We start from the raw sequence: 18,518 nt of genomic DNA, 5'->3' as shown, positions 1-18,518 counted from the left end.
AATTGGTGACATTTAAACAATGGCACGGTTTTTTAGGTATTAAAAAATGACACACATCAGATGTATTTGAAAATAGACTTATATAATGCTTTGTAGATATTGTAATTCTTATGTTTATATACATATTTTGCAATTTATATAATTTTCCCCTTACGTTTTCAAACTTTATTAATAATTATGAAAAATATTTTAAGGAATTTAGAATTTTCAGTATGTCGAAATCATAATACGTTATAGATACTTTTAAAGGCATACTGATGTAATGCTTTTAAAGGTGTGCTGATGAAACTTTTTTCTGCTCTTTCAAAATTTGCAGTAATTTTGAAACATTTCTGAAGTAAAATATGATTAAGAACTAAGATTTGATAATGCTTGATACTGAAGAAAAGGGTTTAAGAACTAAGGTTTGGTATTGTATAAATGATGACAAATGCGTGGTGGAAAATGTTAACTCACCAGATTCGTAATAAGAGTGCTTTATACAAGAGCTGGATACAAAATTGTAGCAACAAGTCGATAGTGCTTAAACGACTTTATTACTATGGGTGCAGACACTTAAAATCCCTCAATGTAATCGCCTGCCATGTCTACCACCTTCTGAAAAATCAACTGAACGCGTCATACACCACCAGCAAGTTTCGCAGCCATCATCTTAAAGCACATATATCCTCCTCTCTCTTGTTATAATGGATTTCTTGCAGTGGTTTCATTGATTTTGGGTATAAGATCATGGTCACATAAGCTCATATCAAGTGACTATGGTCAACATCTCTTGACAGAAGGGTTGGTAAGGCGGCATTCATTGCCACCTTCGCCCAGGAGATCTATGATACCACCGCTTTATCATACTGTACATTGTCATAGATGATGATGGCATTCTTCACAATTCTTCGAAATCCAGATGATGTCTCAGGTGACCGATCCCATCATCTTCATTCACAATGCCTGGTGACATAATGCAAATGCTGTTACGGATCTCTTCCAACAGTGACGATATGAAAGTACTGGAGCATTCGCCGTGCTCGTCCAACATGAGCCTATGTGACGATGAAATCTCTGGAAAAATGAAATAGCTACTGATAGGGATTGATTACGGCAACAAAGAATTATTCATGCTTTAAAATAATCGCTGAGGGGCATCAACAGAAGTGGGTGTGCTGATGATGTAAGACGCCTTCTAGTAATTGGCTAGAAAGTGTCCGGCATAACAGACGATTGCGCGTGTTAATCCAAAATAATCTTTTCAGAACAATCGACATATTTCTATTACTTTTTATGCATTTTTTTGTACATCTGGATGTAATTATTTTAATGTCAGTTCCAAAAGGTTTTTTTAAACTTCGAAACAATTGTTTTTGTTTTGCCTGTGTTATGTTCGTGTATTGATAAAATGTCGGTTTTCAACATGATCTACCATTCTGTCAGTCAAACAGAAACTGTTACTCTTCACATACGAGAAATGTTTCTTGCAAGACTCATGAGAAAAATCATCCGGTCAAAAAATGCAAAACTACGTCTTGAATAATTAAAACCTTAAGCGCGTAAATCTCCCTGTGGTATTCCTTTGAAAAGGAATAATATCATATCAAAATTTTTGTCCTTTTGGTACTGCCATTTTTAAGCACCTTTTTTAATATTTAGTATTCTTTTATGCTTTGCATCTTGATTTTTCTGGATGTTAACTTTTAAGCTAGCATTTTTAACGTAGCTGTTTAGTTTAAGCATGTTCCAGGACATGAAATGGAATCTAAATATGTAAATCAGGTTGCAAAGTTTTTTTAATATTTTTTATTTATTAAGTATTTCTTAATTTTTGGGAAATATTTAAAGATAAGTTTTGTTTCGAGGTGCCAGACTGTAATCTTAGGTTTTAAGACTGCAATTATTTTGTTTTCTTGTTCTTTTATCCTTTAGGACAATACTGCCGCATCTGTGAAATCCAAGAAATATCCTAAATGCCCGAAGCTTCCTAAAAGTATGGCGGACACATTGAAAGAAGCGTTAGATTTTTCCTTGCTGAAAGAACCTGCTTTCCTATTGGCTTGCATCGGCAACGTCTTGGGTATGATGGGATTCTACATGCCTTTTTTTTACATCACTGACAGTTCCGTACAGAAGGGGGTGGGTCGTGATGCGGCTGCTTTTCTACTGTCTATCATCGGCATCACGAATCTTTTGGGCAGGCTTCTTTTTGGCTGGCTGGTGGACAAGGCTGGTCTGAAGGCCCTGGACGTGAACAACATGTGCCTTGCTGTCAGCGGAATCTCAACTTTGGTGCTGCCTTTCTGCAATTCCTATGCTACCATTGTTGCCGCCTGCACTTTCTTCAGTCTCTTTGTGTGTGAGTTAAGAATTTATTTTTATTTGTGTTTGGTCTGTATCGGCAAAATACGAGAAACTCTCTTCAGGTTTTGTCAGGACTTGCCCATTCTAGCAATTCTCTCATGCTGAAATTTGCAGCGAGACTGTGGGAGAAATTAGTTAACAGCAATGCATTCGTTCTCACGACATGTTTAGCCACACTGTCATATCATATTCGTTCTCCGCTCTAGCCAATTTTATGTCTTCTTCTAAAATGAGTTCTTTCGGCGATGCCGTCAAAATAAGCCAGATCAGAGAAACTAGCTAGAAAATTAGAATAACCATTACAATTTCATTTTTAAAGTTCTTATGAAACGTTCCATAAGAACTTTAAAAATTCTCGTTTTTTATAGTTTAAACACTAAATTTACAAACATCCTATTTTTAAGTAGCGAAAAGCTTTCTATATACTATGTATTTAAGTTGCATAAAGAGAAACAAAATCGACCATAGTTTTTTTTTTTTTTTTTTTTTTTTTAAAGTTGTCAAAAAATTGGGAAACACCCCGATTTTAGGCTCCACAAATGCTTTAAAAAACCCATCTTTATAACTTTTAAAACTTTATAAACACTCCGTTTTAAAACTGCTAAAAAACTTTAAAAACACTTTTTTAAGCTGCTTAAAGTTTTATAAACAATCTTTTTTATATTGCACAAAGACCTTTTTAAACCGCTATTGTTACGTTTCACAAAACTTTGAAAATACTTCTTTTTTGCGTTGCTCAATAAATTCAGGAACACCTTGCCTATGTTATGCAAGGGCTTGAAAAGTACTTATTGTTTAAAGTTTAGGAAGGGTTCAGTAAGTACTATAGCGTGTAAATTAATTGGAATAAAGGGATGCTTTAACATAATTTTAAGTTGTTTGCCAGAGCTCAATAAGTACTGTGTGTAAATTAATTGGAACATATTGATGTTTTCATAAAATTTTAAGTTGGTTGCTAGAGCTCAATAAGTACTATGTGTAAATTAATTGGAACATATTGATGTTTTCATAACATTTTAAGTTGGTTGCCAGAGCTCAGTAAGTGCTTGTGTAAATTAATTGGAACATATTGATATTTTCATGAAATTTTAAGTTGGTTGCTAGAGCTCAATAAGTACTATGTGTAAACTAATTGGAACATATTGATGTTTTCATAAAATTTTAAGTTGGTTGCCAGAGCTCAGTAAGTGCTATGTGTAAATTAATTGGGACATATTAATGTTTTCATAAAAATTTCAGTTGGTTGCCAGCTCGCGCCAGCAGATCCCTCAAAGCAATTTTATCTGCCTTAACGCCGTCTGGATGTCTGTTTTTGATTACTCAGGACTAATTTATAAAATAATTTAATTAAGTTTATTGCAACATTTTAAGCTTGTTTCTGGGAGAAGAATAAGTTACTTTTGCATACTTTAAAAATATATTTCGCATTTTTTCATTTTAGCGTACTAAAAATGGATGTAATGCCTACGGACCAAAGATTATCGCACATAAAAATCACACATCAGTGACTGTAAGAAACATTTCTTTCGCAGTTTGTTTTGAAAAATCGAATGTTTCTCGAATTCTGAGATGACGCAATAAAATGGAGCATTTTCTTTAGGAAGGAAAGGCAAATGGAGAACGAAAAGGAAAACAGCTCCAAAAACTGATCGATTCCTACTCCGAAATAACTTTATCAATCCAACAAAAAGTAGAGAAACCTTGAAAGCAGTTGCCTATTGGTACTGATACTCATCCGTCAAATGTGTGACATAGACTTCTCGCTTCTTCTCAGAGGACCGGAAAGCCAATTACAATAAAAACGAACTTTGATGAGTCAAATGAAGCTAAAATAATTATTAAGATGATTTACAATTACTGGAAAAAAGGTCCTTTTTAGCAATGAGATTCATTTAGTTGTTCGTGGTTACACATTTAACCTTGCTAGACGAAGCGAGAGTGAATCAGTAAGATTTTGCATATCCGACAAACCATAAAATACACTTTTCACTAGCGATGACATTGAAATTTTAACTCCTATTAACAGAAATAGTATACAGAAATGTTTAAACGTAGGGGTTGTGCAATTCTTGAATACCTTTGCAGGGACATTCCAGCATGACTTTGTTGTTGTTAATGCTCATTTGTCTGATATATAGTCAGCCGAAGTCCACGAAATATCTTTTGGCAAGGAGCGCAAGTGTAAGCCTGTCGTTGGCAACAGCCTTGAGCACCTTACAGGTCACAGTGAGATTAGCTAGGATTTAGATTTAGCTAAGCCCCCCCCAATTCTGATGGAGAGTACCACGGGGGGACGGGTCTTTCCCCTACCAATAACTTCTCGAGCGGGCTTTGCTTTCGGCTCCCCTCATATTTAGCGTGCCCCCATGCAGCATGGACACTGTGCATTCACAAACAAACATGCCTTCTCCGGGATTCGACCCCGGGCCCTTTGGCACGGCAGTCAGCGACGCTAACCACTGTACCGGTTGGGTGGCAACCTGACTTTGCTTCATGCCATAATCCGACATCTGTCAGAATGTTCATGTTGAAAATAAATTGTTTTGTTACAATGGCTTGGAAATTCAGAAGATTTAAATCTGATCGAAATCTTGTGGCACATTCATCTTACCATAGTGGCTTGCTCGACAAAAGGACGCGTGATTAAGAACGTTATAAAAGAGTGATTTCGTGACAAAGGAGTAAAATACATAAGCATAAGAATAGCAGAATTCGTTCTACAGGGCCCACCAGCGGCCGAACGGTAAAGTCCCTGAACACTGGTAGTTCGGTCCGAGGTTCGAATCCCGCGAACGGGCTGGCTGCATGGGCGTTTTCGTGGTTTTCCCCATGTGTAACGTGTATACGAGCCAGTTTCCCTTAGAAAGTCCTCCACGAAGGCACTCCTCCCCTTAAGCAGATAGCCCTAGTGTGCTTTGCCATAATTAAATACACCAACACCACGCCGTTCTACAGGTCATTTCTGCTAAAGGAGAACATATTTCCTATTAATTGTATTAACTTTATTGCATAAGAAGGTATGTGCCCAAATTATAAAAAAAATCGCCTTTGTTCTAATTAATTTGCATACTACAGTACTTGAAGTTAAAACTGTAAAAAATCTGCGTAAAGATTTTTTTCAATATTTTCAATCGATCGCCTGTTAGCTTAAATATATATATTCGTTTTCTGTCCACAGCTGCATACATTTCATTGACTTCAATCATTCTGGTGGACATGGTGGGACTGGACAGGCTAACCAACTCATTTGGACTTCTCAGCTTGTTCCGAGGGGCTGCTTCGATTGTTGGTCCACCAGTCGCAGGTAAGTCGTTTCATTTAATTCTAAAACAACAAAGGGTGAGACATGGGAAGATCCAGGATTTTGAGTTTTAAAACTATCATTGTCAATTACAACTCAATTATGTATTTATTTTAGCAAAGCAATAAGGTATACAATGCCTTTACAATATAGCCTTTCCTTAATATAGCCTTTCCTAATATAGCCTTTCTCATGTCTTGTTGAACAATTTATTTTTCTAAAGTTTTGTAAGATATCTCTCTACGAGTTTGCGTCGCACTTTGGACTCGGGTTATTGGTACGCAGCAGTTGTTTCCTGTAATGTTATTTAGAGTCCAATTATATTCCTAGGTTTAAAGTACTTGATTTTTCTAATAAAGCAAAGAAAATAGTTGCAAAATACTACTAAGTTTATAAGGTATTTCTTCCGCCTTCTTAGTCGTAGTATAGTAGTCTGCATGCTGGGCGCGTATTCCAGATGTGGTTCGATTCACGCCGAAGACACTACTCATTTTTCATCTCTCCTGCTTCGACATTACCTAATGTCTCTACATTGGCTCCCGAACTAAGAGGGTGTTGGATGACGATTCTCCACACCCAGGATTTGGCGATTGCGTCCCCTATCCCCCACTCGCCCTTTAAAAGGGAGGGTGTATAAGGTAGTATTTATCCCGTCTTCTTAGCGTCCTTCGTGGTGTAGTGGTCTGCACGCTGGGCGCATATTCCAGAGGTCCGTGGTTCGGTTCCCTGCGAAGGTGTTGCTCATTTCACATCTCTCCTGTTTCTAAATTACCTAATGTCTCTACAACTTCTGATAATGTGCCATGTGTATAACTTCTTTAGAAATCACGTGATTGGTTGCTGAAAAGTTTTTTCCGTTAGGTCGAAAAAGCAATTTGTTTAAATGCATATGAAAATACACAAACAAGGAACTATGAAACTATGAATAGCTGAGGAACAAAATAGCCTCGATTAGCAATAAACTATTGAAGTGTACTAACTACGTCATATGTCAATGCAGTCTTATTTTCGAATAAGGGCAGAACATGAAACTGATTAGTTAGTCAATAGATTAGCTTTGGTGCCTGAAGATTTTGGTTTTACAAATACTTAAAGAATGCTCTCCGATTCCACATAGAGTACGCGATTCACGGGCGAGTATTGACTCAAAGGATTATGCAAGCTATCATAAAATCAAGTATTTTCATTATTCGCAAAATAGGATGGATAATAAATTTCAAACATTTTATGAGATATTTTCTCCCTCCTTTCTGCATGCCTTCGTGTTGTAACGGTAGCACACTCGGCGCGTATTCGAGAGGTCTAGGTTCAAGTCCCGGCTAGGGCATTGCTCATTTTGACGTCTTCCGTATCAAAAAAACCTAATGTCTCTACAATGGTGCTCGAACTTAAAGGTGGTGGATGATGATGATTTTTCACCACGAGGATTTGGCCATTGGGCCCCTAATTCCCAGTCGCTGTTTAAAAGAGAAGTATATAAAGTATTTTTCCCCTTTCTGTATGCTTTCGGGGTCTAACGGTAGCACACTCAGCGCGTATTCGAGAGATCCAGGTTCGAGTCACGGCGGGGTCATTACTCATTTCTTGAGTTTCTTGCTTCAAAAAAAAATCTAATAACTGTACCGGAACTAAAAGGTGGTAGATGATGATTCTTCACCATTACCATTTAGCGACAGGGTCCCCTAATTCCCAGTTACCCTTCACAAATGTATATAAGATATTTTTTTCCTCCTTTCTGTGTGCCTTCGTGGTGTAACGGTAGCATACTACACGCGTATTCGAGAGGTCCAGGTGCGAGTCCCAGCGAGGGCACTGCAAATTTTTCGTGTCTTCTGAATTAAAAATACCTAATGATTCTACAGTTAAAACATTGAGTTTATTAGTTAGAAATTATAAACGTTTAAGCTACTTTAAACTACTTTTTTTAACGGCTGCAAATGTTTAAAATGAAGAAATTATTTAACACATTTTCTAATTATAAGTTAATTCCATTCGCCTATTGAATGAAGCAAAGTGTTCTGTTATAAAATGAATAATAAAAGTGTCACTTTCTTTCAGTGTATTTAATAGATCATTTTCGATTGATATTATTCCCCATTTTTGTTTCATTCTTCATTTAGCGTAATCCGTATAATTCTCCAAAGCGCAGAAAATGATCCTTCAAAGAAATGCACACTAGCCTCATTTTTAAAAGCGAAGCAAAAGATAATTTTGTGGATGCCAAAGGAAGATTTTGAAGTATGCTGAACAAAACATCGGCGACAGAAAATATTTTACAGAAGGTTACGAAAAGGAAATAAAATTCAAATCTCTCTAATTTTAACAACAACAACCAAAAAAAAGGGGGGCCCAAGAATGTGCTTTTTTACTTCTGACTGATGTTCCAACACGGCAGCAAAAACTCGATGAAGCTTTTTTTTAATTCTATGGAAGATACTGATAAGTCGGGATGAATAATTTTATTTTGTTAGGCAAACCTAAAAAGGCAAGCTTAGAAAAAAAAAGGCGAGCTAGAAAAGCATCAAGAAATTTTTAGCTATTTGGTGCTTTTTTGAAATTTACTAAACGCCCACAAAGTGTAGTGAAAAGATAAAGCACTCAAGAATATTTGGAGCGCTTTTTGAAATAACTAAATTCGAGCAATGTGCATAGCAGTGCACGAAACCAGCTTCCATGGAATAACAGTTCTAGATAATGGGTAAATAAGGTTGAGTTCTTTATCCCCATCTTCTAAAGATTTTAGTTTCTGATTCTTTGATAGCATGTATGAAATCAGCTTATAGAAAAGACTCTTTATTATTTGACTGTATGCCAGGAGTCAAGAAAGAAGCCGGTATTGCATTGCACAAGGCCATTCTATTCACAAGTTTCTCTCCGCCGCTATAACATACGACAAAATAAGTGCACAAAGTGCTGTTTCAGATTTATTCTGAAGATTGAGTATTTTAGAAGTACCCAAGTATTTCTACTGCTTTTTCTTCATTCGCATATCGATAAACTACCACATTCATACAGGTCGGTTATTGTTCACCGAGACTGCAACCTCATATGAGTGTCCCTACATGAAGGTGCCTGCATTTTTATGAATGGACATTTTTTCTAAGAGTTCTATATTCTATGGTAAATATCATCGATTTTCCTGTACTGTTTCTACATATGTATTCCAATTTTTCTTCTTTTCAGGTTCAGTGTATGATCTCACTGGGAGTTACGACATCCCATTCTTCCTGGCTGGGGCATTACTAATATCATCCGGAGTGTGCACATTCTTCATTCCCTGGCTGAGTAAAGGCCATCCACCTGTCCGGATACGAGCCCCAACGCCTGTTGACGACGGAGACAGCGGAAAACCCGACAGCGAACCCACGACATCGCTTTGAGAATGTAGGACTTATGACATAAAGCTTCGCCCTGCGCCCCGTGCAAATCATGACAAATAGTTTTATTCGTTATGCTCGCTGTGGCTGCGAACAGTATGCTGTTGGTCGGATTGTGCATTGCAACTTGCTGGAAATTGAATGACTTGAAGTGCACTTCGTCGAAACAGAAAAGGTTTCTGAAACCTTTTCACTGTGCCAAAGAATAGTCATGTTGATGTTTAGAAATTCTCCAGTGTTCAAACTATTTCTCCACCTAGAGAACATTTATTTATGAATTTGTTAACATGTGAAAGAACTTATTTTAAAATACTTTTATGCTCGAAAATCGAACCTAAGCTTAACGTTCAATTTGGTACTTTAAATACAAATCTAAAGTAAATATACGCAAATATAATGCCTACGCAGAGATGTGTTTAAGACTGGTCAGGCTGTAGAATCTAACATTTTCGTTTTGCATTACAGGGTCGGATTTAAATTTGATGAGGACAAAGAATTTTATTATTTTTTATGATTACCGAGAGCTTACGTTAAGAGCGTTGAAGCTTCGAATGCTACTGCTGCGTTTAGAACTGTTCAAACTCTAGGTTCTTTCTTGTTTATTATGTGGTCGATTTTTAAACAGCTGATCTTTTACACGCTTTCACATTTTCCCATTTCGATTTTTAAACTGCTGATATTTTACATTTTCGTTTTTTGCACATGATAGGACTTAAAGATGTCCTAAATTTCTTGATATACTTCTTGTTTATAGTTGGTCAGATTTCAGGTTGGTCAAAGTCTAAGAATTTTAACTAGTTTCTTGTTTACACAGCACCAGATTTAAGAGGGATGAGGCCGTAAAATCCTTAACAGACTTATTTGTAAATTGGTGGATTTAAGACTGGTAAAGCTCTACAGTAAAATAGTTGATGCTCCTTCCACAGACAGACACACAGTAGAATAATCAAGTAAAAAGGAATTTCATTAAAGTTAGTTAATTCAGTTAATAGGAACCATAGAAACAGGCGATTTTTTATGAGTAAATTTGGTTTCATACAAGGTGTCTCAAAATAACGTAATGCATTCTTTACAATAGAACAGAACACAGGCATGCATTTTATTGCAACATATCTTAAGGATATTGTTTGAAATGACTACTTCTCCTCCAACCCCAACCAGACTACATTGACCGAAATGATGTAGAACAGAATAACATAGCAAAAGTATTTCTTCCAATTGTATACAACACCGCAGTTATGCTCCGTTTGCTGTCTAAGATTGTCCGTGTCTGTGGGGGTGTTTGGTTGATAGGTTGTTTTGGGTTCTTGATAGTTCCCCAGAGAAAAAATTCTGATGGGTACACCACATGACTTCCTTGTATGGAATATTAAATTACACGCATTTTTTCCTCCCTTTCATTTAAACTTTTTTCCTCGAATTTCATTAGAGATATATTTCTGATTTAATTAATTCAGTTCTCATTTCGCGACAAGCCAAAAATACATAAAATCTCAAAATATCTATATTAAAAATTGAAAGATATAAACAAACATTTTTTTTTTCGAATGGTAAGTTGTGAACAGTTACAGTTTTGTAAACAGAGTCCATTAATCTACACTAAGGCCAGATGTGGTGGTCTCTTTATTAGGGAAGCACCTAATAGGTCGGCCACCACTGCTTTCTATAGAGGGACGGACAGTTTCAACCATACATTCATCCGGAATTCGAACCCGGACCCTTCGGTATCGCAGTCAGGCTTCCTTAACCACTATACCGTCTGGGCGGCTCTATAAATAAATAAATAAACATAAAACACCAAATACATTTAAAACAACTAAAAAAATATTTTTACAATTACAGTTTCTACCCCAAAACAAGCAATTCGGCCAGCGGGCAAGAAGGCAGATTTTTCGGTGCACAAAACTGAAAGTTTACTTTTGGTCACACTCGACAAAAAGACACTGAAGGCATAGAAACTGACTTAATTTGCTGTGGACGCTATGCTGAGTGAATATATGGGATAATCAATAACTTAAACGATAATTCCAGAATAGATTAAGCATAATTTAATTCGCAATAATAAAAGAGGACGTTACTTTGTTGTTGCGTAGCTTGGTTTCTCTATATTGTTAACAAATTCACTATTCTACTAAGTTTCAAATGTAAACAAATATGGCTGCGATGGTAAAAAGAAATTAGGCTTATCCGCACTTAAACTATTTTTAAATTGTTGGTAATTCTACAACTATAACATACAGATTACCTATAGACATAAAAACCTTAACCGGAAGATAAAAACATAATTCAAGCATTTTTAAATAAAAAAATGCACAGTTTACAAACATATAAGAATAAAGAAACTGAGCTCACTGAGCAGAGTAAGAGACTATATATATATGCATATATATATATGTATGTGTGTGTGTATACATATATTTATATATTTCTAGTGCGGCCGATTGCAACCAAAGTAAGAGATGCACATCTATGTCTTATAGCAGTCCTATACACGAAAACATCGTTAAATTGCATTCGATAGAGGTCAAAATGGATATTTTCGTTGAAATATGATACCCGAAATTTTTCACGATTACAATACTTCCCTTTTACTTCGCACAAGGAAGTAAAAGATGAGAGGAATTTAAATCTGGATGATCGAGGTGGGTATTCCTCCCCACTTTCTTGTCATCCCATGCATTGCTGAGGGATCGTACGATCAAGAAAAGCCCTCACATTGATACAAAAGCGGGATGGCGCCCCATACTGCATCTCTAAGACCAAGAGATATTGTGTGCAACATTTCTAGTAACGAATTACCAGTCATACTCCTATCGAAGTGGAATGACTAGGGCAGTCCTCTAGATGATGCATTATTAATCAAAAAACATGCATTATGTTGTATCAAAAACGTGCTTATTAATCACTGTTTGCTGCATTATTAATCAAATAATGTTGTCTGCTTGTATGCTTTAGTTATTGAGATATTCTGTTTTAAAGAGTGTATGCATTATCTTGTGACATCCTTTATTTACATATATTTTTGATGGTCAAATTTAGGTCTGTGTGCACGAATTCATGCAAAGAACAAAATGCTTCTAATTTCTGATAGAGCATCTTAGTTCAGACACCATTTTCTGGGACTGGCTTCATTGTACACGAATTTATTTGCGAACTTTGGAAATGTGCCAAACGAAACTCAGAACAGTAGTAACCCTTAAATGTAATTTTAATTATTTATGTTAGAAAAACATAGGTTTCTAAAGGACGTGGATAAAAATTTAAGGTTTAAATTATGTGTGAAATTATGTATAGTTTTTGGTCAAATGATGAAACACCTCTCTTCACTTAGGTGAAGAACAAATAAAATTTTCTTCCAGATGCTCCTTTCGGAAGCTGTTTAGTCATTACGTCTGTCTGCATGACGCCACTGACTCCTAGTATACTCCAAATCAAGTTCTTTCCTACTCTCTTTGTATCTTAGTTTCCCTACGTCTGTTACGTAAGTGACGCTAGAGTTGGGAAGAGCCTAACTTAGTTTTTGTGCGGATCTTACATGCTTCAAATCAAAATTTTAATTTAATCAGTCGCAATCTAAACTAGACCTAAAAAGATCATTTGTTAGAATTTCGATAGCAGAATACTTCGCGAAACATAAAATAATAAAGAAAAATACCGTTATTTCAAATCAAAATAGAACTGTAATTAGACGCAAGTTGAATTTGAATTAAAAAAATAAATAGGCAATCAAAATTTTAAAACAAAAGCATCCTAAAAAAGTTAGTGTCAAAGAGGAAGAATAATAAGTTCCTTTAAAACTTCCACGTTAGCACATTGTTAAATGTCAAGCAACAAATCATTATGTGAACAAAAAAGTTAATTATAGCATGTTCCTTAAGTACAGCTTCATTGGGAATTTTACACAATATGTTTCAAAATGACCTTTCTTGTTTACAACTCGCAGATCTGGACACAATGAATTTATTTATAATATATGTTTAATATTTCTTATATTTTCACAAATCATTTGACTTGCAGCAGATTAAAGTCAAAAGACTATCAATATTATTTTGTTAATGCCTCATAAGTAAAGCTGCTTTTATGTTTGCTTTCAGAATCTCCGGAATGTACAATGAAATGCAAGGAGATAAAATATTGTTTTAAAAAAATAGTATATTTTACAAACAAAATAAAGATTTATAGATATTATAGACAGAATTTACTGCTGTCTAATAATGAAAATAAAACAACTGATATACGTCTTAGAGAATGATGCCTTGTTGACGTTTGTTTCAAAAGTTCAACAATAATGTTATATTTTCCATTTTTTGTTATATTTTTTGTATGTTTTTAAAGATTTTATTGGAATTTTTATCTCTCTTGTATATATAACGATTGTATTAAAATATTTTACGTAATCGTGTCGTTTATTTTTCACACCTTTGAGTATTTGTACATGTAATGGCTAAGGTTCAAGATGGAGTTGAATGATTAGTCTGTACGTAAGAAAATAATTTTACTTAAAAAAAATCTGAAAACTTTCAGATTTTATATTTCGCCCAAAGAGGCTTTTTTTTAACGCTTTGTGCGTAACCTTTACCTATTAACTTACATGTTATTCGCACTTAAACCACATAAAATTCAATTCAACAGAAATATCACAAAATATTTAAAGGTTACAGCCGAAAACATCGCGGAGAAAACAACGCAAGGAAAAAAAATCGTGGGAGAAAACATCACAAAGAGAAAAGATCGCAGTTCAAAAATATCGTGGTACAAAATATCGTGGTCGAAAATAAAGCGGTTAAAAAACTTCGCAGTTTAAAAACATCGTCGTCGAAAATATCGTGGTAAAAAATAAAGTACCTACAAATCATCGCATGACGATAACATCGCATACATGCGTTCTTCAAATCGCATAGTGACATATTATGTAACTTACTTTGTATCATAACTAACAAATCGATATCCAAACAATTGATTACACACTATACATGAAAATGTTAACGAATAAACGGAAACAAAACAATATGTAATTTTCATTAAAACAATATCAAATAAAGAATTGTGAAAGAAAATAATTTGATCATTAACTAAGCAATTCTTATACAGATAACTTCATGCAGATATTTATCTTCCTTCTCTAAGCATTTTTAGTCGGTATTTTTCATGAAAAATTATCAGTTAAAAAAAAAGGCCTAGTTTATTAATGACCTTTGTTAATTAACTATATAAATGTAAGATTCTATTAAGCTTTTTAAGTTGCATTAATTTTCCACTCATTTTCAGTTTTTAAATGCTGAAGTTTCCTTTTTATTTTTTCAGCAAAATTTTATTTATTCTCTCAAATATATCAAATATAGAAGTAAACGAATGCCTCTTTTCTTCTTGCGCTGTATGATATTTATATCAACATGCATTTACAACTTTCAAAACCTGAAAACGCATGTATGCGATGTTATCGCCATGCGATGATTTGTAGATTACTTTACTTTTTACCACGATATTTTTGACGACGATGTTTTTAAACTGCGAAGTTTTCGAACCGCTTTATTTTCGACGACGATATTTTGTACCACGATGTTTTAGAACTGCGATATTTTCGCTTTGCGATGTTTACTCCCACGATGGTTTGTTCCACGACGTTTTCTCCTTGCGTTGTTTTATCCTCGACGTTTTCGCCCGCGATGTTTTCGGCGAATACCTATTTAAAAGAGTATCTCTTTAAACGTTCCAATACACAGTCTCGTATGCTGGAGATTTTTCGTAGTGTTGCCATTGCTTGCTTTGAAATCGTTAAATTTCTTAATCAAAAATTCTTTAATGCTGGATTTTTATTTCTGCTGGTCTTCTTTGACCTTGTCCTCTACATGACCTAGATATTTGACGGTCGTATGAGCAAATTGACATTTCGAAGGCTTGAAATGCAGTTTATCAATTTTCATCCAGGTTTGCGAGAATACTGCAACATCGTCAATATAGGGTACAGCAAATTCTTCACAGTTTCTTAATAATCCTGCCATTAAGCGGCTAAAATCAGATGGTGCATTTTTTAGGTAACCTTAAGGGTTTAAATGTTCCAAAACTCGTCACAAAAGCAGCGTAACGCTGGGTTCGTTTAGATCGTGGGATCTGTCAGTAACCTCGAGTAAGACGTAGAACAGTTATATATCTGACAAATGACACTTTTTCCACTAAATGTTCAATTTTTGGCAAGGGAAAATATTTTGAACTAGTTGCCTTGTTCAGGCGACGGTAAACAATACATAGTCTTTCCTCTTTTCTAGGAACTGGAAATGGAGAGTAAATGAGTGGAGAGGTAAAATCCGATTCACCTGGTTCTATTACTCTTGAGTTTTATCATCTTTCCTACTTCAATTTTTAAAAGCTTGGTTTGTCTGGTAGACATTCAGTAAGGTTTTGCACATATCGGTCTTTCTGCTTCTAATTCTATATGCTGTTCGGTATGATCAGTACATCCTGGTTCATTAGAGATAATACAGGAATACTTGTATATCAACTACTTTAAATCTTTTCGTTGGTCTTCAGATAATAGTGAATTCAACTAGATGCCTTGCAAAACTTCAGACATCTCAGTATCTTCGCTGTAATTTAAACTCGGTATTTCATCTTCATAGCCGTTTATCCTGTCTTCTAAACACAGCAAGTTTATATTTTCCGCTCATTGAAAATACGGTTTTAGCATGTGGTACACCTGAGTTTTATTTTTCTCGGGAAACTCGACTACATAATTTGTCTCTAATAATTGTTGAATTATTTTTCCAGGACCTACCCATTTAACTGATCGTTTGTTTGGCTTCAATGGAGCGACAACTAGAACAAAGTCTCCTTCTTGAAATTTACGTTCTACGGCTTTGCGATCATACCAGAGTTTCTGCCTTTCTTTGGCTTCTTCCATATGCTGGACAGTTAGTTCTCGACATTTACTCATTCAATTCATTAGTTCAAAAATATAATCCACTACTGTATTTTTTCCTCTTCTTTACCAGATAATTTTTCATACAATAGCATAACTGGAGTTCTTAAGTTTCTGCCGTGAACTAATTCTGCGGGCGAAAAACTGTTACTATCGTGAATAGTGGTTCGAAGAGTAAATAGAGGAGGTAAGGTTTTATCCCAATTCAGGACCAGATTCTAGACAAAGGAATCGAAGAATTCTTTTTAAAGTTCTACGCATCCTCTTTACAGGATTGCTTTGTGGGTGGTAAACAGAACTTCGTACAACTTTAATTCCGAATTTTTCATGGAAATTCGATGTCAGCGCACTCGTAAAAGATGTGGCTTGATCGGTTTGGACTTCCTTTGGAAAATCCCAGTCGACTAAAAATTTGAAAGAAAACATCAACAATCGTGTTTGAACAAAGATTTTCGACAGGAACTGCATCCGGATATTTTGAAGACATGCAGATTGCAGTTATAAGATACTTATTTCCTGAAGGTGTCACGGGCAGAGGCTCACAAGTGTCAATATTTAATTTTGAAATTATTTCTATAATAACAGGGACAATTTTCAAAGGTGCTTTCTTTTTGACTTACTACTTTCCAATTCTTTGATATTTGTCACAAGGTTTAACAAAATTCTCGACATCTTTGTAACAATTTGGCCAATAAAAACTTTTGAATAAAGCATCTTTTGTCTTTGTTGCACCAAGATGGGCTGCTGTTTCTTCGCGACGAATAGTCATCAACTGTTTCCGATATTTTTCAGGAATAAAAATCAATAGTTTTTGTGTTCCATCACGATCTTCTTTTTTGTAAAAGAGCATTTGGTCTTTCAACATATACCTTGTACGTTTAGAACATTTTATTTTACCTTCTTCATAAAGTAGCTTCAATTCGACGCTCTCCTGCTGTTCTTGTATAAATATTTCTGGGCAGGCCCTTGTCAGATCTAATTCTGAACGTTCATATTTCACAGAAGGCAAACTTTCATTTCCAGTCAGTGTGTCTTTGTCGTCGAGTTCAATTTCAGAATTTAACTCATCTGCTGAAACCAGATTTTCCGTTTCTTTTAGTCGTCGCTGTTGGACACGAGTTTGTATGGCGTTTATCATATGAATTTGAACTTCTTATAGTCTTGCTTCTTCAAATATTGCAGCGGTTTTGTTACCTAGAAAATACCTTCCTTGATCTAATGAATCTCTTAAGACTGCAGCCTTTGTTATTATATGATTAAGACCACATTCAAGCTCTACCTCAGCCAAAGGTAAGCACACTGGATGTTCTTCCAGAGGTGTTTGTATCCACACGTTTTCACCCGTATACAAGGAAGGCTGTACATATTTTTTGGCAAATTAAATCCCAAGTTGCAACAGCATCTCTAAGTATGGGCATTTTATAGCCTAGGCTGGTATATGGAGCAATAATATACTTAAAAGTATTTTTGGAAAATTCCCATTGAGGATACAGCTTCTAAATTCTTCTTGAGTTTATTACACTGAGGTCGAAGATACGAGTGGGATCCGCATTCATAACAACGAGGCTGTGTCCGTTTCTCAAATTCCCTTTCATGAATTTTAGTACATTGTGTCCTAATTATAGGTTTAGGATTAAACTCTTTCGAAATTTCTTTAGGATTATGTCTGTTATGATAACCACTTTGCATTTTGTTCACGTTTTAATGACTTTCTTGAAGTTTGAAAAGGAGAACTCGGAGTTACTGATAGTTTAAAAAAAAAGAATTATTCTAGAGCACGGTGTGATTACAATGACAGGTGGTTTTCTTATTCTCATTTGTGTTGCATTTTGTATTCTCAAGACATTCTGTTTTTGTTCAGTGTCGTAATTTTGAAGGTAATGAAATAAAAGAAAACAAAAATAAGTAGATTAACTTGAAGTAAACACGTTCTGTCTATTTTTCGACTGCAGTCAGGATCTAAGGAATTGTAATTTGATGATATCATGTAAAAGAAGGGTGGCCAACCGTTTTGGGAAGACCGCCACTATCTGAGAAAAAAAAAAAAAAATATGCGTGCCAGTTCCTTTTTCTACATACTCAAAATTATAAAAAGGTGAAAAAAATGTTATTTATAGAGATTTTTACGCAAACAGCATACTGTTTTATGTAAATCTGAGTAGTAGATATTGAAAAATTAATATAATGAACAAAACAAACGTACAAACTTGGGCTTTTATTGTTAATTAACATTTTCAAAGGTTCACTCAGTTAGATTATGCATAAAGTAAAAAGGAACAATTTGAAATATTTCATTATAAATAACTATTAAACAGTCAATATTTAATTAATGTGAAATTTTTGAAAATATAGATTTTTTATTAAGTCATCTATATTAGGATTAGTTCTTGAAGTTGCTAACAAAATTAGGTGTTTTAGGGGCATATCAGTTAATCTTGAACGATATTTTGATTTTATTATGTTCATCGTTATTGTTACGGATTTTGAAATTAGGTGCTGTTTTTAGCAGAATTGTAATTAAAATTATTTTATTTCCCCGTGAAATGCAGCACGTGGCGAATTTGAAGAGAAAGCTGCG

At 35.0% G+C, this 18,518-nt stretch overlaps 2 protein-coding genes across 5 annotated transcripts in view; one reads left to right on the top strand and one right to left on the bottom strand.

Moving 5' to 3' along the window:
• The window catches only part of LOC118199623 (monocarboxylate transporter 12-B-like), a 173,923-nt gene extending 160,502 nt beyond the window's left edge, over positions 1 to 13,421 (top strand). For all 4 annotated transcript variants that reach the window (XM_085811144.1, XM_085811143.1, XM_085811145.1 and 1 more), the window contains exons 8-10: positions 1,915 to 2,341; positions 5,525 to 5,650; positions 8,831 to 13,421. In XM_085811144.1, coding sequence (XP_085667270.1) covers positions 1,915 to 2,341; positions 5,525 to 5,650; positions 8,831 to 9,027 — 750 coding nt within the window. In that variant the 3' untranslated portion in view covers positions 9,028 to 13,421. The remainder of the gene's footprint in view (positions 1 to 1,914; positions 2,342 to 5,524; positions 5,651 to 8,830) is intronic.
• LOC118195308 (uncharacterized) overlaps positions 1 to 18,518 on the bottom strand; it is a 294,732-nt gene that overhangs the window by 231,588 nt on the left and 44,626 nt on the right. The window lies entirely within an intron of this gene.

The sequence above is a fragment of the Stegodyphus dumicola genome, chromosome 2 (assembly GCF_044657685.1).
Source record: "Stegodyphus dumicola isolate Sdum_Otavi_A_Nest chromosome 2, ASM4465768v1".
NCBI lineage: Eukaryota > Metazoa > Arthropoda > Arachnida > Araneae > Eresidae > Stegodyphus > Stegodyphus dumicola.
The sequence above is the reverse complement of the archived record's forward strand: the minus strand, read 5'-3'. Positions and strand labels throughout refer to the sequence as shown.